Source organism: Mastigoproctus giganteus, chromosome 5, assembly GCF_048544385.1.
Source record: "Mastigoproctus giganteus isolate SK-2022 chromosome 5, ASM4854438v1, whole genome shotgun sequence".
In the NCBI taxonomy this organism is placed as follows: Eukaryota; Metazoa; Arthropoda; class Arachnida; order Uropygi; family Thelyphonidae; genus Mastigoproctus; species Mastigoproctus giganteus.
The window spans coordinates 216,669,097-216,686,106 of NC_143579.1; the positions used below are offsets into that span (position 1 = coordinate 216,669,097).

The 17,010-nt window shown below is 34.2% G+C and overlaps 1 protein-coding gene across 3 annotated transcripts in view; it reads right to left on the reverse strand.

The window, feature by feature from the left end:
* The window catches only part of LOC150086107 (solute carrier family 4 member 11-like), a 478,166-nt gene that overhangs the window by 187,421 nt on the left and 273,735 nt on the right, over window positions 1-17,010 (reverse strand). For all 3 annotated transcript variants that reach the window (XM_090373714.1, XM_090373715.1, XM_090373713.1), the window contains 2 exons: window positions 7,847-7,882; window positions 2,595-2,679 (listed from right to left, as the gene is read on the reverse strand). In XM_090373714.1, the coding sequence (XP_090229840.1) occupies window positions 2,595-2,679; window positions 7,847-7,882 (121 nt within the window). The remainder of the gene's footprint in view (window positions 1-2,594; window positions 2,680-7,846; window positions 7,883-17,010) is intronic.

Below are 17,010 nucleotides of genomic sequence, written 5' to 3' on the forward strand. Positions count from 1 at the left end.
AATAATCATAAGCATGCTGGATATTCTCCAATTGAATTACTGCTTAATTTTTATCTTCGGATCCTTTTTGGTTTCCACTAACCTACAATCCTCTTGTCCTTGACCAACAAAAAGTATTGTCCAATATTAAATATTCAACGCAGACATATAATATCATGACGTGTATGCATTATTTATTGTATTTCTCCGAGTTTCGCTTGTTTCTGTGATGAATAAATGACTATAGCTGGGTTCCAAAACCGGGAGCTCCAACAAAACTGGAAATCAATAACCACAGAGGTACTTTTTTCTTCCTTTTGGTTTTCTTTTTTACCTTGACCCACATCTACACTCATGTCCACGGATGTCCAGCGAATAAAAATTATTCGAAATCAGGTTACCTTAATGTTATATGCAGCATACTGTTCGTTGGCAATGCTCATTGAATACTTAGAAGATTTTGTTGGAAAACGAAGTTGTTTTTACTATAAAATGAACACTTCTTTTCTAAAATCTTAGGTAGCATTTATTGATCATTTAACGAAAAACTGAGCGATTTCAAAAAAAATCTTAATTATTGGAATTCAAAGCGAAGAACTTAGTTTTTACAAGAATATTTATACCATTTTAAAATGTTTCAGTCCTCCCTAGAATCGAAACATGGGAAACACAAGCAATATCCATATACTCTGTAATTGTGTGCGCCAATAGATTTGAGAGTACTTCGAGACTAGAGTTGGATGTCAAAAGATAAAGGAAACATGGTAGGTAATTTTGCAGGGGAAGAAAAAAAACAGGAAGTTTTGTTATTGTTGTAATTGGGTTTTAGAAGATCGACAACTAAGGCCATATTACTTCGTGTAAACTGTGTTCTATGGTCGATCGATTTTCTGTTTGCTGGATGAAAAACCATGCTACCCTCGCCTGAGATCGAAAAACTCAGCCATGTTGTGAAAAAGCCCATAAAAATTCCTCATGCCATCGACAGGACTCGAACTCAAGTCTTTTCCACCCGGTGTGGGGAGGACAGCGATTCTACCAACTGTGCTATCCACGATGGAAGGAAGTTTTAACTCAAGCTAAAAGCAATCTAAAATCCTGCTCCTAAACAAATATCAAGAATTTTATACGAATTAAATACTAAATAAAAAATTGGTATTTAACGGCTTTAAGAGAATCAGGCCAATTTTCTAGTTGTGCGAGCCGAAAAGGCAGGCATAATTTAATCAACAGGAGAACTCTAGTTCCTTCGTCTAATCGATCGGCTAACTTCGACTGAATAGTGATTTCCAACATTAAGCAACCCTCAAAGACAATAAGAAATATTTTCTCTCCAGTTATTTCTTTTTCCAATAAATCAGTTCAATGAATTCTCTATTAATACCAATGGGCAGCCACACAAAGTCACAGGAGTTCACAAAATAGAAAACACAAGAACGTCATCGTATTTAGCAGTCACGTGGACTGAAACAACAGGCAACTCAAACAGTAAGCTATTGTACTCGCTTTCAACGATTCGGCTACGCCTTAGTCTCAAAAGATTTAATTAACCATTTGTTTAAAAGATGACACTGCTATAACAGCTGGCTTCAGAACTAACTGGCTCCTCATTAGATAACAGGTGGTGTCTAGTGAGATCTTTTAAAACAGATTTAAAAAATCTGTTTTAAAAGTTGTAATTTAGCTAAAGCTGCTGGCAAAAGAACATTAGCTAGATAATATATATAATAATTCATTTAATTAACTCGTATATTGCAATATTTAAAGATTTTTTACAAGAAATTAAAATAATTATTAAGTAATTTTATGTAAATTTAAAGTTGAAACTATTATGCAGTTTATAGTATGTAGGAATAAATAATTTTTCTTTAAACTTCGCAAGAAGATTCCCAAGCACTATTCTAACCAAAAATTTTCATATATACTTATAAGAATTCACGCAAAAATGGGCGAAATTATACTCTTTATAAGATGCTTAGAGGATTGTCTTGTCCTTTAATCTATTTTTGTAATCAGCTGGATACGGAAGTGTTATTCTCACAGCGCAATGGGTTTCCCTGGTATTGCACTAGTCTCAAACATTGACCTCACCAAAAGGTTAATTCACAATTTGTTGAAATGATAACACTGCTATGACAGCCTGTTTCAGGACCAACTGGTCCCTCATCAGATAGCAGGTGATCTTTGCTGACAACAGACAAAACAGTTATAAAGAAGTTGTTGCAATACAGCTGAGCGCGAACTGTTCTTGCAAGTTCTGCGTGGGTTGGTGACCAGTTTAACGTCAATTTAGAAGAGCTGAGAACATGCCCAGTGTGGGTACAGCTTGAAAAAAAAAAATGTATGCACCCTTAAATATATGGTTCATCTTTTCCGAAACAGAGATTTACTGAATTCAGTTCACAATAAACAGATTTAATTCAATTGTGTCACATAAATATCTTATAAAATAATAAAGTTAAACTTAATTCACTGAAAAGAAAAAACGAAATAAATTGTATCTTATTAAATATTATGGTCAACATGAATATACTAAATTGTATTAATAGAAGTAAAATATTAATTATTATTAATAAAGATCACATATACACAAAAGGCTGAAAATATGAACTTACATGGCACAGAGCCAGGACTGATCGTAGTCAAAGCCACCACCTTCACTAACATATGTTCCTTGTATAGTCCGAGATAATAAATGCACTGCAATGGAATGTAAAAAGAGAAATGAGTGACAATCAAACACATTAAACGATATATATATATAATATACACCATCCTACCAAAACAGCAAGTGTCCCATTAATTTTGCAAGGATAGTGTATACATAATATAGAGGGAGGGTAATTTGTGGCAAAACAGAAATGATTAATGAGCCCTGTTTCATAAGGACAAAGGATTGCATACAAAACAATCATCCTAAACTGAGAAAGTTGTGATCATAACACGTGACAAATTATATTTGCATACTGCATATATAATTATCAGTTATGGTAGTTGTAAAAGGTTACTAATTTTTTGGTAAGTGAGTGTATATATAGCGTTGAACAGGTCGGCCAGTTTGTCATTCAATTAGTTTTACTCACTCTGCAATCACCTGTATTCTGTATCCAGACCTTCTACTGACATGAATCATCATTACCTTTGCTTATTATACTAATGACAGCAAAAAATATGTTAAAATGTATTAAAACGCAAAATATGTGTCATCTTTGCTCTTATAATCCAAAATAATCCTAAATAAATCGAAATATAAAATAAAAAAAATTAAAAATCGAGAAAGATTGAAATCCAAAAAGGAAACAAGTAAAGTACATTACAAAAGTGTTGACAGTATACTACGATCTGAGCTGTGTTGTTGTTTATTTATTTTTTAAATCACAAAGCGTAAAATATACGCTGTATTTAAATTTTTATTAAAATCCTGGAGGAAATAAGTGCATTTTATTACAAGTTGAGTAAATATTATGTTAAAGTATGTTCCGTGAAGTGTAAACAATTACTTCTATATATTATTAGTTTATTAATTAGCAATTAACAGGCAAAAAGTTAATTATTTACTTTTAACTACATTCTTAGTAATTTTGGTAATATTTAAAAATTAAATAAAGCGAAGAGGACTTTTCCAAAAGTCAAAAAATAAATCTATGACTTATGCTCTGTCCAAATCTAAAAAATATTAAAAAAATTATTCTAAATTACATAACAGAAATACGTAATTTAAACTAAAGTGTTATACCTGCATGTCTGTTATCCGACCTTACCACAGGCACACTTTGTGGATCACATTCATTGCAAACGACCACAACTGCACATAGTTGGGTGGATGCCGCATCACGACAATGCGACACCTCACACTGCCATCGAGTTCTTAGCCAGCATTAATGTCAATTGTGTTCCTCATCCGCCCTACAGCCCTGACCTTGCACCCTTCAAATTTTTTTCTATTTTCAAAGTTTGCATTTCATCAAATGGGGACTACTTTGAAAAGGACCATCGAATCACTACAAAAAGAGAGATCTCTCTACAAAAAGATTTTTTTTGTAGAGCGAAAAACTTTTTGTAGAGGGCATTCGATTGGGATTGGGACATAATTTTTTTACAAATTTAGGCTGATTGATTTTGGTGATAGATTCATACAGTGTTTGTTCTTTAACTAATATGGAATTATCATATAGCCAGTTAAAGAAATCAAGACATCTGCAATATAAAGTAAAATTTTACCTTGTAAATTCTCTATCAAACTTGCCTTTGCAACGAGTTGCCTTGATATTGCACTATTTTCAAACAGATGGCCTTGCCAAAAGGATAACTGACTTTGTTTAAAAAACTAAAATGGTCGCTCGTCATATAGTAGGTGGTCTCATGTGGCAAAACGCAGACAAATATTTCATGATTCACATTTCATATAAAATTTTATGAAAATCAATCAACTAGAAATCAAATTACATGCGGACGGACAAACATAGTAACCAACCGATAAGAAAGCAGTTGGTGACGTCATTAAACCAATTAGAAACCACAGATTAATAATATTTTCTAGTGGTTTAGGATTCAGATAAATAAGAAGGAAAAGGTGCCTAAATATACTTATATTTATCAAAAAAGAACACAGAGAAAATTATATAATAAATTTAAAAGATATTTAAATTAACTTTTTATATTATTTTTATAAAAATTATTACACAATAAATGGAGTCACTATATGTGTATGAATTTTTATGGTTAGAAGACAGTGAACATGCTCCATGACAGTTGTAATACATGTTTATTCATATTTTACCTTTCTCAATGAGAAATTCCTTTTACGATATTAATTCAATAATTTTTATTTTAATTACTAAATGAAATTTGAATTTACTTTCTTTTAATGCAACTTAATAAGGATTAAGTTGCATTAAAAATTATTTTGTGCTCGTGATTACTGTCCATTAATTTATTTTTAAATTTTGTGTAATATAAATAAGATTAATTTTTTTAAAACTGCTCGAAAATGTGCAGTTCTGAAATTTTCAATTTCAAATTGAAAAAATTTGAAATTGAAATTTCCTATTTCAAATTTCTATAAAGAAATCAAAACAATGGAATGACAAAATATGAACAGCATTAAAAGGAAAAGCTTTCTTTTCCTGTAATGGCACGGATCGATATTATGAGAGTATTGCTGAAAAACTTTGTATCTTTATGTGTCCTCTCCACCTTCACAACGAGTTGCCTTGGTACTGCATCACTTGAACTGAACTCATAACGATTGTAATAAAATGTGATACGCATTTAATAAATTTTTAGTTTTTGATTACAGAGTTATTGATTTTTTTTAACAATTAAGCCAAACATTTCTTTGTGGAAGCATTATTTATCTAAAAAATACTCCAGTAAATAGCAACCTTAAATAAAAAAAAGTCAGTTTTAAACCAATTTTAAATGCTTTAACACAATTGCAGCCTACACACGTATAGACACGGATTCAACTAGGTGCCTGAAGGAGTCTAACTCCAGATTTGATCATTTTTCCATCAGGATATCTAACGCATTCTCAACTGGATTGAGATCTTGAAAATTAAACGGTAAGTGTAGATAGATGTTGGAGATCTCACGGTAGATAGTTGCGTTGTCCTTTGCAGGGTGAAGTTGGTCCGATACGACAGAAAGATATTCATTGGAGGTAACATGACCTTCTAACAGTATGAGTGGACTCAATTCATATCAACAGAACAAAGCCCATGACATGGTACCAGCTCCAGCCACGTGGGTGGACACGTGACAATCTGGACTCATTGCTTCATGAAGTTCACACAAAGCCTTCATCCTACCATTGGTACAGAAAAAGTGTAAATCGAGACTCGTCAGACCATATGGTCTTTATGGTTTTTACACTGTTACACAGTCCGGTGTTGGCGTTGGTGCACCACTCCAGTCGAATCTTTCGCTTTTTTTTTTTTTTTTTTTAACAGAAAGGATTGAATTTAGTTCAAGCACACGACTACCAAAATCCCAGATTATTCAACTACCGCCACGTAATTGGATTTTTTTAAATTTTGCAGTAATTTTCTGTACTCTGGACCTATTCTGACGCGGAGTTCGCTTTAAATGCTTGTGGTCTTTGGAGTACCGACTGTCTGCCATATCAATGCCTCTTACAGATGCATTCTCTTTTGTTTCTCTACTCATTGTATACTTCTGAGATGGCTGCTTTAGGTACACCACCGATTTCCTTTGTTTCCTCAATTGTGGCTGCTACTAAACGCGCACCGACAAAAACACCTTTCTGAAAATCGGAAATCTGTCTTCCCAATACCAAGCCAACTAAGGAACCCAGGAAATCGTACGCTATTTATGTTATACTTGTGGCCATATCATGTGACAGTTTACATTTGCATATCGTGCATTTTTGGCCATTGTAGGAGCACTCTTGCAAACTCTCCTACTCATAGTTGTTACTCCCCTACCACGTGGAGATTGGGTTGGACTTTCGGGAACATCAACAGCTGTTCTCTAAATAAAAAATTTCACTTAAAGTAGTATATGGTGTTAAGAAGTCTAAACATATCATGAAACAATGTTTTATACAATCCACATTAATACTTCAATTTATACATTCAATTACTTTAGAAGTTTAGTGATTATTGCATTTTCTTGTACTTTTGTGAAAAAATCTTATCTATATATTAGAGATATAGAAATATATTTCCTATATGGAATTTTAAATAATTTTTTTTCCCGTAATACTCTAATAATATCACTTCATGCCATTACAGAAAAATATCTTATATATATGAGGTCTCGCAATAAAGTTCAGAGGACTGGTGTAATAAAAAGAGTCATGGAAAGCGTTCAAAGAGATGATGGTCAGTTCGGCGATTATGTTTTTCTTTATGTCATCAACATCCTGAAATGTCTCTTTATTTTGAGGGGCAGTTTTCACCTTGGGAAAGAGGAAGTCCGAAAGCGTTAGATCGGGACATTAGGGTGGATGGTTGATCTGTACAAAGATGTCTTCACAAGTGACAAATGGATGAGGATATTGTCGTGCAACAAGAATCAGCTACCTTTCTCTCGAAATTGCGGTCTCATCCTAGAAATGCACTTTGGTCTTTGAAGCACCTGTGCGTAAAATGACTTCCTCCTCTATCACACCTGGTTTGTCAAAAACATGATAGTAGTGTCTGGATCCTGGACTTCCGTAAACGAAACTTTTGAGTATTGGAGGTAAATTTTAAGTCCACTGCATCCTCATACCCTTCGTCTCTGCATCGTGTTGAAACATCCAATACTCATCTCCAGTAACAATACAGTCGAGGAAATTAGGATTGTCTTGACAAGTTTGGATGAAGTCTTCGAATGAATAAATCTTCATGCAGAATTTGACGAACTCTCTCCTTATTATCAGCTCCAACTCATCAGCCATCATTCTGAGGGTTAAACGACGATCTCTTGCCATTTCACGAACTTTTGCAACTCTGTCCTCATTTTGAGAGAGTAACAGAGGTCCACTCCACGGGTCATTGAGAACATCCTCACACGAATGGTTGAATGGTATAAACGTCTTTGAACCGCTTATTACCATTCAACGAAACTGGTTGTTACTTGCAACTTGTCAGCCGACTGGACAGTCTCTGTACCACCATCTGTTGGAGGAAGTTTGAACTACAACATACTACTTCCCTTTATATCCAAACTCACTGAACATGACAGAACCAGTCAGGAACTTTATTGCCACACCTCGTGTGTGTGTATATATATATATATATATATATATATATATATATATATATATATATAAACTTATACATTGGTTCAGGTGTATCACATATTAATATGCAAGTTGGGAGTTAAATAAAATTGGGGATTCATGTAATAAGAAACTTACTTCTCGTGAAGAATTTCTGTTCGTCTCTGTCCGTTACTAAAAATAAGAAACGAATATAAGTACATTCTATTTTGTCTATTATATACAATTCCTATTTAAATGAAATTTAAATCACAGTATTGATTCCTACTTGTTTTTATAAATATTAAATTGACGCTTTTAACCAATCGGAGGAAAAAATATATTTACACGGATCTTATTGCGAGAAGAGTCGGAATATTTAATGTTTAATTTCATACATTTTATTTTGCTTCATTCCGAGCAAACAGTTTACTCTGATAAAGACAGTATTCAGATACTATCGAAACGTAAGCACCTTATTTCTGGTGGCTTTCAAAAGTAGTTTTGTGTGTTTGGTACAGGCTACAGGATAATTTTCAGATTTATGAAAACAAGTAATAATAAAAATCATTCAGGAAGTCGCTGTGATCATTAGTATAGCGCTTGGCACCTGCGGACCCCTACAGACAGTCTCCAGAACCAAAATTATCTTCAGAATTATCCTTTAGCTATTGTAGATGGAATTTTTCTACTTCCATGTGTTATAAAAATGTAAAAATTTAATTATTTTATTTGTTTTCAGCTACCTAATTTTTTTCATTAACATGTAGACACTACGATTATTACGTTATAATTAAGGTAAAATGTGAGACGCAATAAATTCAGTATTATTAATCAGCTAATGCTTGATAGTCTTCTATATTACCCTTATTACAGATTTTAGTAAATTGATCGTTAAATTCCTCTCCTGGATCGTAAAATGTTTAAAACAATGTTCTCTTTCGGTCCTGCATGATTTCATTTTCAATAAACATTCGCAATATTTTCAGACAAAATTAAAATGCTGTATATTGAAATGGAATTTTTTTTTACTAATGGACAGTATTTGCCTATTTCGTATAAATAACATTTGATGTACAATTCTGGATTCAATTTGACATGACCTTTGGTAGTTGTGCAAGAAACAACGGACACTGACACCAACCTTAATGTTTAAGACAATCCTCGTCCCTGTAAGATCCACGAGGGTACCATAAAAGAAAAATGTTATTTTTCTAGGACAGTTACACTAAGTGATCACTGAATTATGACCAATTACCTAATATCATGTTGGGCCTCCGTTCGCATGGATAATAGGCGCTATTCGCTTAGGCACTGACTTCATTAGATGTCTGAATACATCCGTAGAGATATGCAATCATGCTGCCTTCAAAGCTTTCCACAGTGTTGCAACAGATGAATGGCGGTTGCGAGTCCATGCGCCTCACTTCCCGTTCTAAAACATCCTACAGATGTTCGATTGGATTAAGGTCAGGCCAAGTTTGAGGCCAATCAAGATGGATGATATTTTCACTGTGTTCCTTGAACCAACAGTGCACAATGCGGGATCGATGACATGGCGAATTATCGTCTTGGAAGATTCCGTTTCTGTCCCGGAAAAAATGCAACATGACAGAGTGCATGGTCTGTTTAGAGCTGCCGGTAGACCTTAACAGTGAAACTTTGATTCATACGCACCAGGGTTCTAGTTCTTGTCAGAAAAATATGCTCCATATTAAGCAACCCCTGCTACCTGCATGGATAGTTGGCACCGTGCTCGATGGGTTCGTGGACTCGTGTTGCTTGCGCCACGCAAGCAACATGAGTCCACAGCATTCGCCACAGCACTGACACCACAGCATTCGCCTTGGACGATGATCAGCGGTCAGGAGAGGGTGTTTCTTTGTTCGTCTGCTGTGGAACTGCATACGTCTGAGTGTTCGGGGCATCGTAATTTGTGATATTGTTCTTGCATTCCCCATATTGCATTTGCAATGCCAACTGTCGCACAGTGACCTGTCGTCTAGCCAGTACAACGCGCTGCACCCTCTGCTCACCACAGAGGCTGCCCCAGGTCTATCAGCGCCCTGTGCGAGATTTTTTGGGTGCCCCTCTCCCACTTGAAATTTACAGCAAATCAGTGAATTTATGGTGAGCCAGGGCCTTAAGCTGGCTGGCCCTGGCTCACCATGGACATACGCTTTCAGTAATCCTTTTCAATTCTGTCGGCAGGAGATGGTTTGACCCATTCGACACCATTCTTTGCATACCTTAGCCACAGTGGACCGTGAGCAACCGACAAGACGTGCCGTTTCCGTTATGGAAGCAACCGATCCAGGAGCTTCCACAATCATACCTTTTTAAAACTCCGTGATATCATTACTGCGTCCATAACAACCAGATGCAATTTACCATTGCTCTAGAGAACGAAGCTATTCGGATTTTTATATTGCGAGCTATGCGGCATAGTCCAACACGGATGAGGCGGTCATAATTCAATGATCACTCAGTGTATTTTGTTTTAGGCATAGATGTGGGAAACCACCGCCTTCCACAAAACACTATGCATTTTTTTAAATAGTTACCCCAAATGGAAAAACCTTTAAAGAATACATCCTTGTATATCAGAGGTTGGCATCCGTTTTCCGGCGGCTAGGATTACCAGTTGGTTTTGAAGTCTCTCCTGCCACTAGTGAGCTTCTGTAACACCGCTGTGCACGTGCAAGGTAGATCAGTATCCGAAATCAATCTCTTTACCAAACTTCTAAAAATCTTCACCTAATCCAATTTTTAAACGATTATTGAACTTTGACGGGTGAAAGGAATGCACGGGGATTTATCCGTTATTACTTTATAAGATTAGTAGAATTTTTCTAGCTGAGATGCGTCACTAATAGAAAATATCAAACAGTAATTTTAACACCCACAAAAAGTTCCCGAAACGAGATTAATAAATCCTAGCCAGTTATGGATTTGCTGAAACATACGCTGCTCTATTACTAAACCCATGCGTAAAAGTCAATTTGTGAAATATTTATAAATGTATTTATCCAACCGAGGAGAAGAAAATGCATTTTAAAAAGTAAACTGACTTGTCACACACATACACAGATTAAGTCTCAGACAACTGCATATTTACTAAAAGAGAGAGACCAAAGTTTAGTTTTATTTATAGTGGATTGGTAGACGATGTACAAGAAAAAAGGATTTCGGTCCATCCTTTTCTGACTGGCATTCACCATTCACAACTGTGCACTGTACACTGTAAAACGGGAGTCTTTTTGTTGCAATCTCTCCTCATCTTTTTAAATATTTTCTCAGAGAGCACTCGCGCGCGCTGATATCTAAATGATCTTTACTTCCGACTTCGCTTAATACGTTTACAGATGTTCGAGAACTACGGCAAGTCACTTACAAAGCACTGTCCTGGTAAAAAAAAAAAAACAGGTACTGCTGCTTCTTAATCCAGTTGGTACTTGGAATCACAAATTACAAAACATCATTGTGCTTTCTTCCGCAGACAGCCTTATCTTGTTCAATAGCTTGGAGATCAATCCCAAATCACATCACCAGTCCATATTTTAAAAATCTCAATTTTTGTTTAGATTTTGGAATGTTGAATATCTCTGCAATCCACCATTTTCCAACTACCAAATACCAAAAATGTTTTTGGTATTTTTTGTTATTAGATATTGAGAACTTTAAACATTATATAACGTAAAAATCTAACCATAAAAACAGCATCCCTCGTCATGATACCACACCCAGAGTCTGACACGCATTCTTCTATTCGATCCAGAGAATTAAGTTTAAAATGGAGGAAAGGATGTAATGGGATAACCCGTTGTGGACATTACAGTCCACAGAATGGGATATAACAGAAATGCTGCACTTTAAGGAATTCTCGAAAAACACAGACAATTTTTTACTTTATTTTTTTTTATTAAAATTTGCTCCAAGAAAGGAGAGTTTGTTTCTCTTTCATCAAGGACACCATTGTAATTTACTTCCTGGGATCATTTGGTTTTGGAGATGGTATAAAGATAACGATCTGCTTCGAGAGTCTTTTTTTTTTTTTTTGTAGCATTCTCGATCTCGTCAATCATAAGAAGATGGAGCAAACCACTTAAAGTAAAAACTCGCTGAATATTATTCCTCTTAAGGATCACAAAATGTAAAACTCGAATTAGGTTTATGATAGGCGAAAACGTAGATTTATTTTCTTTTACATGTTACAGTTTATTTGGTAGCCACGCAGGTAGCATAGTGGTTATAATCACCGTCTTCTCACATCATGTAGAAAAGGTTTGAGTTAGAATTCCATCAACGAAGTTTGGGAATTTTTATGGACAATGTGGCCGAGTTAATGTCTCATGAGAAAGTTGCACGGTTTTTTCTCCAGGAAACTTGAGTTTTTCGCCCGACAAATCAACCGTAGAATAGACGATTATAGATGCATTAGACTGACGCCTCATGGCCTTAGTTGCTTTGGCACTTAACGGCACATAGCCTAACCTAAATCAATCGTATTTGATAATGTTACACTCATGCGAAAAGTTAAGGAAGTTACATATTTTTAAAAATATCTCATCACCACCTTTAGCGATTTCAATAAAATTTTGTGTGGACACCAACAAATGAACTCAAAATCCACCAAAAGCATAATGAACGTGCATGAAAGAATAATCGATACTCATTAAAATTATACACATTTAATATCAAGAAAAAGGATTACGCATGGATTAATTGACCACCCATCTATACAAACATAATAGATCTCAGACTGAGCTATTAAGTATCTAAGCTATTATGTTTATAGAAGTGGACAATAACATCCATTATACTTTGAATGGGTATTTTAGCTCATATAGTGTTCTTGGGCGATTTGCAATTTACTTTGATAAAGCAGTCTAAGTACAGTATATTCATTGGGTTCAATTTTTAGGAGCTCATGTAGGAAATCGCACCACTCCATTCCCTGGATATCTTCTGTCAGGTTATTACGTAAGAGTCCGATATAATTTTTTTTTATATATTTGTATTCACATTGATTAAAAACTTCCTCGCTTTATTAGCTAGTGATTTCTCACAATCTGCCATTTTTTCCAGCCTAAGTATTATTTTCAGAGTGGACTGGAGTAGCAACTGAGGTCCTCTCTTGTTCCTTATCTTTCTGAATGATATTGATGAAGAAATACAGGCGAAACTATCAAAATCTGCTGACGGTTGAAAGGTGGCTAACCTCCAAAACTTCTTACTGCTTCAAAAGGAATGGTTGTGGGGTTAATGTTTTTTCTTTTTGGAGTCTCAGGTGAGAATAACATGGTTTCTTCTCCCGGAAACTCAAGTTTTTCGTTCAGCAAAAAAAGCAAATCGACCACAGAACACACGCAATTTACAGATATGTTATGTACGGCGCAATATGGCCTAAGTTGTTGATGCTCCTAAAATCCTACAACCAACCAAGGTGCGTCTTAAGGTCATTTTCAAAATTAAAATGATCAAATTCACGATAACCTCTGAACGATATCAAATTAAATGGGTTAACGAATCACCACAGTTACACATTAGTTTAGAGAAAAAAAATTTGGAACGGTTGTGAATTTTGTCATTAAACTTCGCCTAGAAGGCTTAATCGCAAATTGTGGACAGTCTAATCCAATGTTAACATCTAGCGTCTCTATCCTCAATGCATCCCCGGTATTTAGGGGAACGCGGATGGCAAAGTTTTGGAAAGCCAGATGCGTATATCTTCAACACTAACCCATTTTATCTGAACTCCTTTACCACATAGCTTTTTTTGCGAAATGAGCTGGAAGTTTAATTTTCAAAATGGAGTTTTTAGATATGTTATGCACATGACAAGGCATACCCGATTCCACAGATGCCTCGATAGGATCCTTCCCTCCAATGCACACTTATCCCAACTCCCTCCAGTCAGCTGACAGAACAGATGAGGTTATTCACTAGATGATCTCTGGTTGCAGTTTCCTGTACAGCCTATGAACTTACGAAGTATATAGAGTAAGGGTACAAGTTTCCCATTAAAGCGTTGTAAAAGGGGAATGACAAGGAAAATATTCAACTACCAATCTATAAACGAAAGGTGACATTATGGAAACTGCACAGTAGCGAACTGACAGGACAGTTTCTTGACAGAAAATCACTCTTCCAAGAGTTATAAATGGAGATCGGAAGAGGAAAAACAAAAATTAATGCTATCTACCTCACCATCTCGCTCATTTTTCCTGAGGCATGCATTAATCGGTGTCTGTAATAACAATGTTTTATTTATATTTCCTTCGTTAAAAAAAAGTGCGTTGTTCCCGCTGATCAGACCTGTCATCATTTATTTTAAAAGTTTGTCGCCAAAGGAAGTTATTTCTTGTTTAAGTAACAAATAATTTTCATATATTTTTGTCTTTGTTTTAATAATTATCTTACACAGACAGTGAAGTGGCGCTGTAGGTTATATTAAAAAAAACAAAAAAAAAAAAAAAAACATGCACAGTTTATCATCTGCGCGTCTCGCAGTCATCATGGCGTCCCCTTCAAATGAAACATGGAAGTTGCATTAGCTGGCGACTCCTTCCAGATAAATTATAGCATGGGAGTACGGAAAGGCTAATCAACTGTTGGACATTTTCGTAGTTTATTGTTTTCTTAAGTCGGGAGCCTTGGAAAGCATTAATAAAGATCTTTGGGTTGTAGTTATTTAAATTGATATTTAATGGAAGAAAATTTGTGCTAATTTTCTAAACTTGGAATCGAAAAGGAAAGCATATTGAGATACAGCAGACATCCGAGAAAGCTACGCATTCTTCTGAGCGCCCCCTGTCGTATAAATATTATTATTCATTTATTCGAATAAATAATGTGTAGCAGAAAGATATATTTATTTATTAAAATGTATGGAGAATAACTGAATACAATTTCTCCCTACCCCCAAATTCTAATGAAATATTATTTGTTTGGTTTAGTTACATTAATTCTCCGATAAAATCTGTTTACATTTATTTGTCATATATATGATTTATTGTTTGGATAAATTAAAGCGAATTATTGCATTTTAATCAGTTAAAATTTATTTCAATTTTTCTATGAAAGGTTTAACTATAAAAAGTTAATATTTAATGAAAGAATATCTGCTAATTTTCTAAACCTGGAATCTTAAAGGAAAGCATATTGAGATACAACTGACACTCGAGAAAACTATGCATTCTTCAGAGCGCCCCCTATCGATTAAATATATATTATTATTCATTTATTCGAATAAATAATGTGTAACAGTAAGATATATTTATTTTTTAAAATGCACGGAGAATAGCTGAATACAATTAAAACAAAAACTAATGAAATATTATTTATTTGGTTTACTTACATTAATACTCCGATAAAATCTACTATTTAGTCCCAGACTGTCAGCATTGATTTGTAATAAATATAATTTATTGTTCGGATAAATTAAAGAGGATTATTTCATTTTAATCAACTAAATTTTATCTCAATTTCATTTCTACGAAAGGTTTAACTATTTATATATAAATGAAATAAGAAGTTAATATTTAAAAGAAGGAAATCTCTGCTAGTTTTCTAAACCTGGAATCGGAAAGGAAAGCAGATTGAGGTACAAACGACAATCGAGAATGCTATGCATCTTTAGAGCGCCCCCTATCGTATAAATATATATTATGATTCATTTATTCGAATAAATAATGTGTCACAGATATATATATATATATATTTATTTTTTAAAATGCATGGACAATAGCTGAATACAATTTCCTAAAAAGTATAACGAAATACTATTTATATATTTGGTTTACTTACATTAATTTTTACGATCTCTAATCCCAGACTGTCAGCATTTATTTGTGATAAACATAATTTATTGTTGGGATAAATTAAAGCGAATTATTGCATTTTAATCAGCTAAATTTTATTTCAATTTCTTCGAAAGGTTTAACTATAAAAAGTTAATATTTAATGAAAGAATATTTCAGCTAATTTTCTAAACCTGGAATCGGAAAGAAAAGCATATTTTTGAGATACAACAGACACTTCGTAAAGTTACAATTTTTAAAGCGCCCCCTATCGAATAAAATATACGGTTTACAATTAGCATTTGTTTATGATAAATATAATTTATTGCTCAGATAAATTAAAGCGAATTATTACATTTTAATCAGTTAAACTTTATTTCAATTTCCACGAAAAGGTTTAACTATTTATATATAAATAGTTCTTTATCATAAAGTTTCCTTATTATCTGAAAGGTTAGGTTTTTCGTCTTTCTGTTGTAAAAAAAAATATATATATATATATATATATTAACTTTCTACAAATTCCAAATCCATCTAGTACAGATTACTATTTTCTCACATCAGAAGAACTCCAGAAAATTCAAAATGGACGATCTTGAAGATTATATATAGTATGTCACCAAAAGTATTGGTAATAATTTAAAGTTTTCTTCACACCCTTGACAAAAAAGCATATTCTTCTTATATTTTCTTGAAGCTTTAAAACATAAAGCACTCAGGAAAATTAGCGCGCTGTAGATGGATAAAAAGAGAAAAGAGCATTTAAATTTCTTGTTTGATGGTAATCCGAGTCACGGTCACTTGATCGAATCTACTTACACGGACATAAATAATTCGCCTGATATTTTATCCTTTAATAAGGTTCAGTCGCCTGTCACTGACATAATTATCCGCATTGCTGACCAGCATAACAGATTTTAGCCTCCACCACACTTTCTGATGTTATTATGTTTCTCAAACCACTTTCACTATCTTTCTTTCTCCCTTTCGTTAAAATGGAGCTCTTGTTTCAAGTGAATATGCTTGGTACACACACACACGTTGGTCCACTAGACTGCATCTACATAAGTTAATCAACGCATTCTGTAGAAGCGAAGCTAAAAAAACTCGACTTTATAATTATAATACCAAAACCTTTTTTTCTTTATAAAAATTATGGCATAGGAGACAGAGTTACTAAAATCGAACTTTATACACCAGCTTGACATTGTGAAGAGTGTGTTCTGAAGAATGGTTTATCTACTTTTGGGATGAAGAAATCTCAGAAAATTTGGACAAGAAAAAACCATGCTTGCTCCAGGATAATAATAACTCAGTCCTATTTGATGTTTTCTTTGAGATTCGAACTAGTAGCAGATCCTGTTTAATCATGACTAAAGTCAGAGAGATGTCCCTTTACTTTTGGTAGGATAGTATATCTGTAGGTCCTATTTGATGGTGCAATGTTGTCTGTTCACATTTACGACATTATGGGTTTTTTTACGATTGGTAAGATAACCACCTTTGATTGACCTTTAGCCA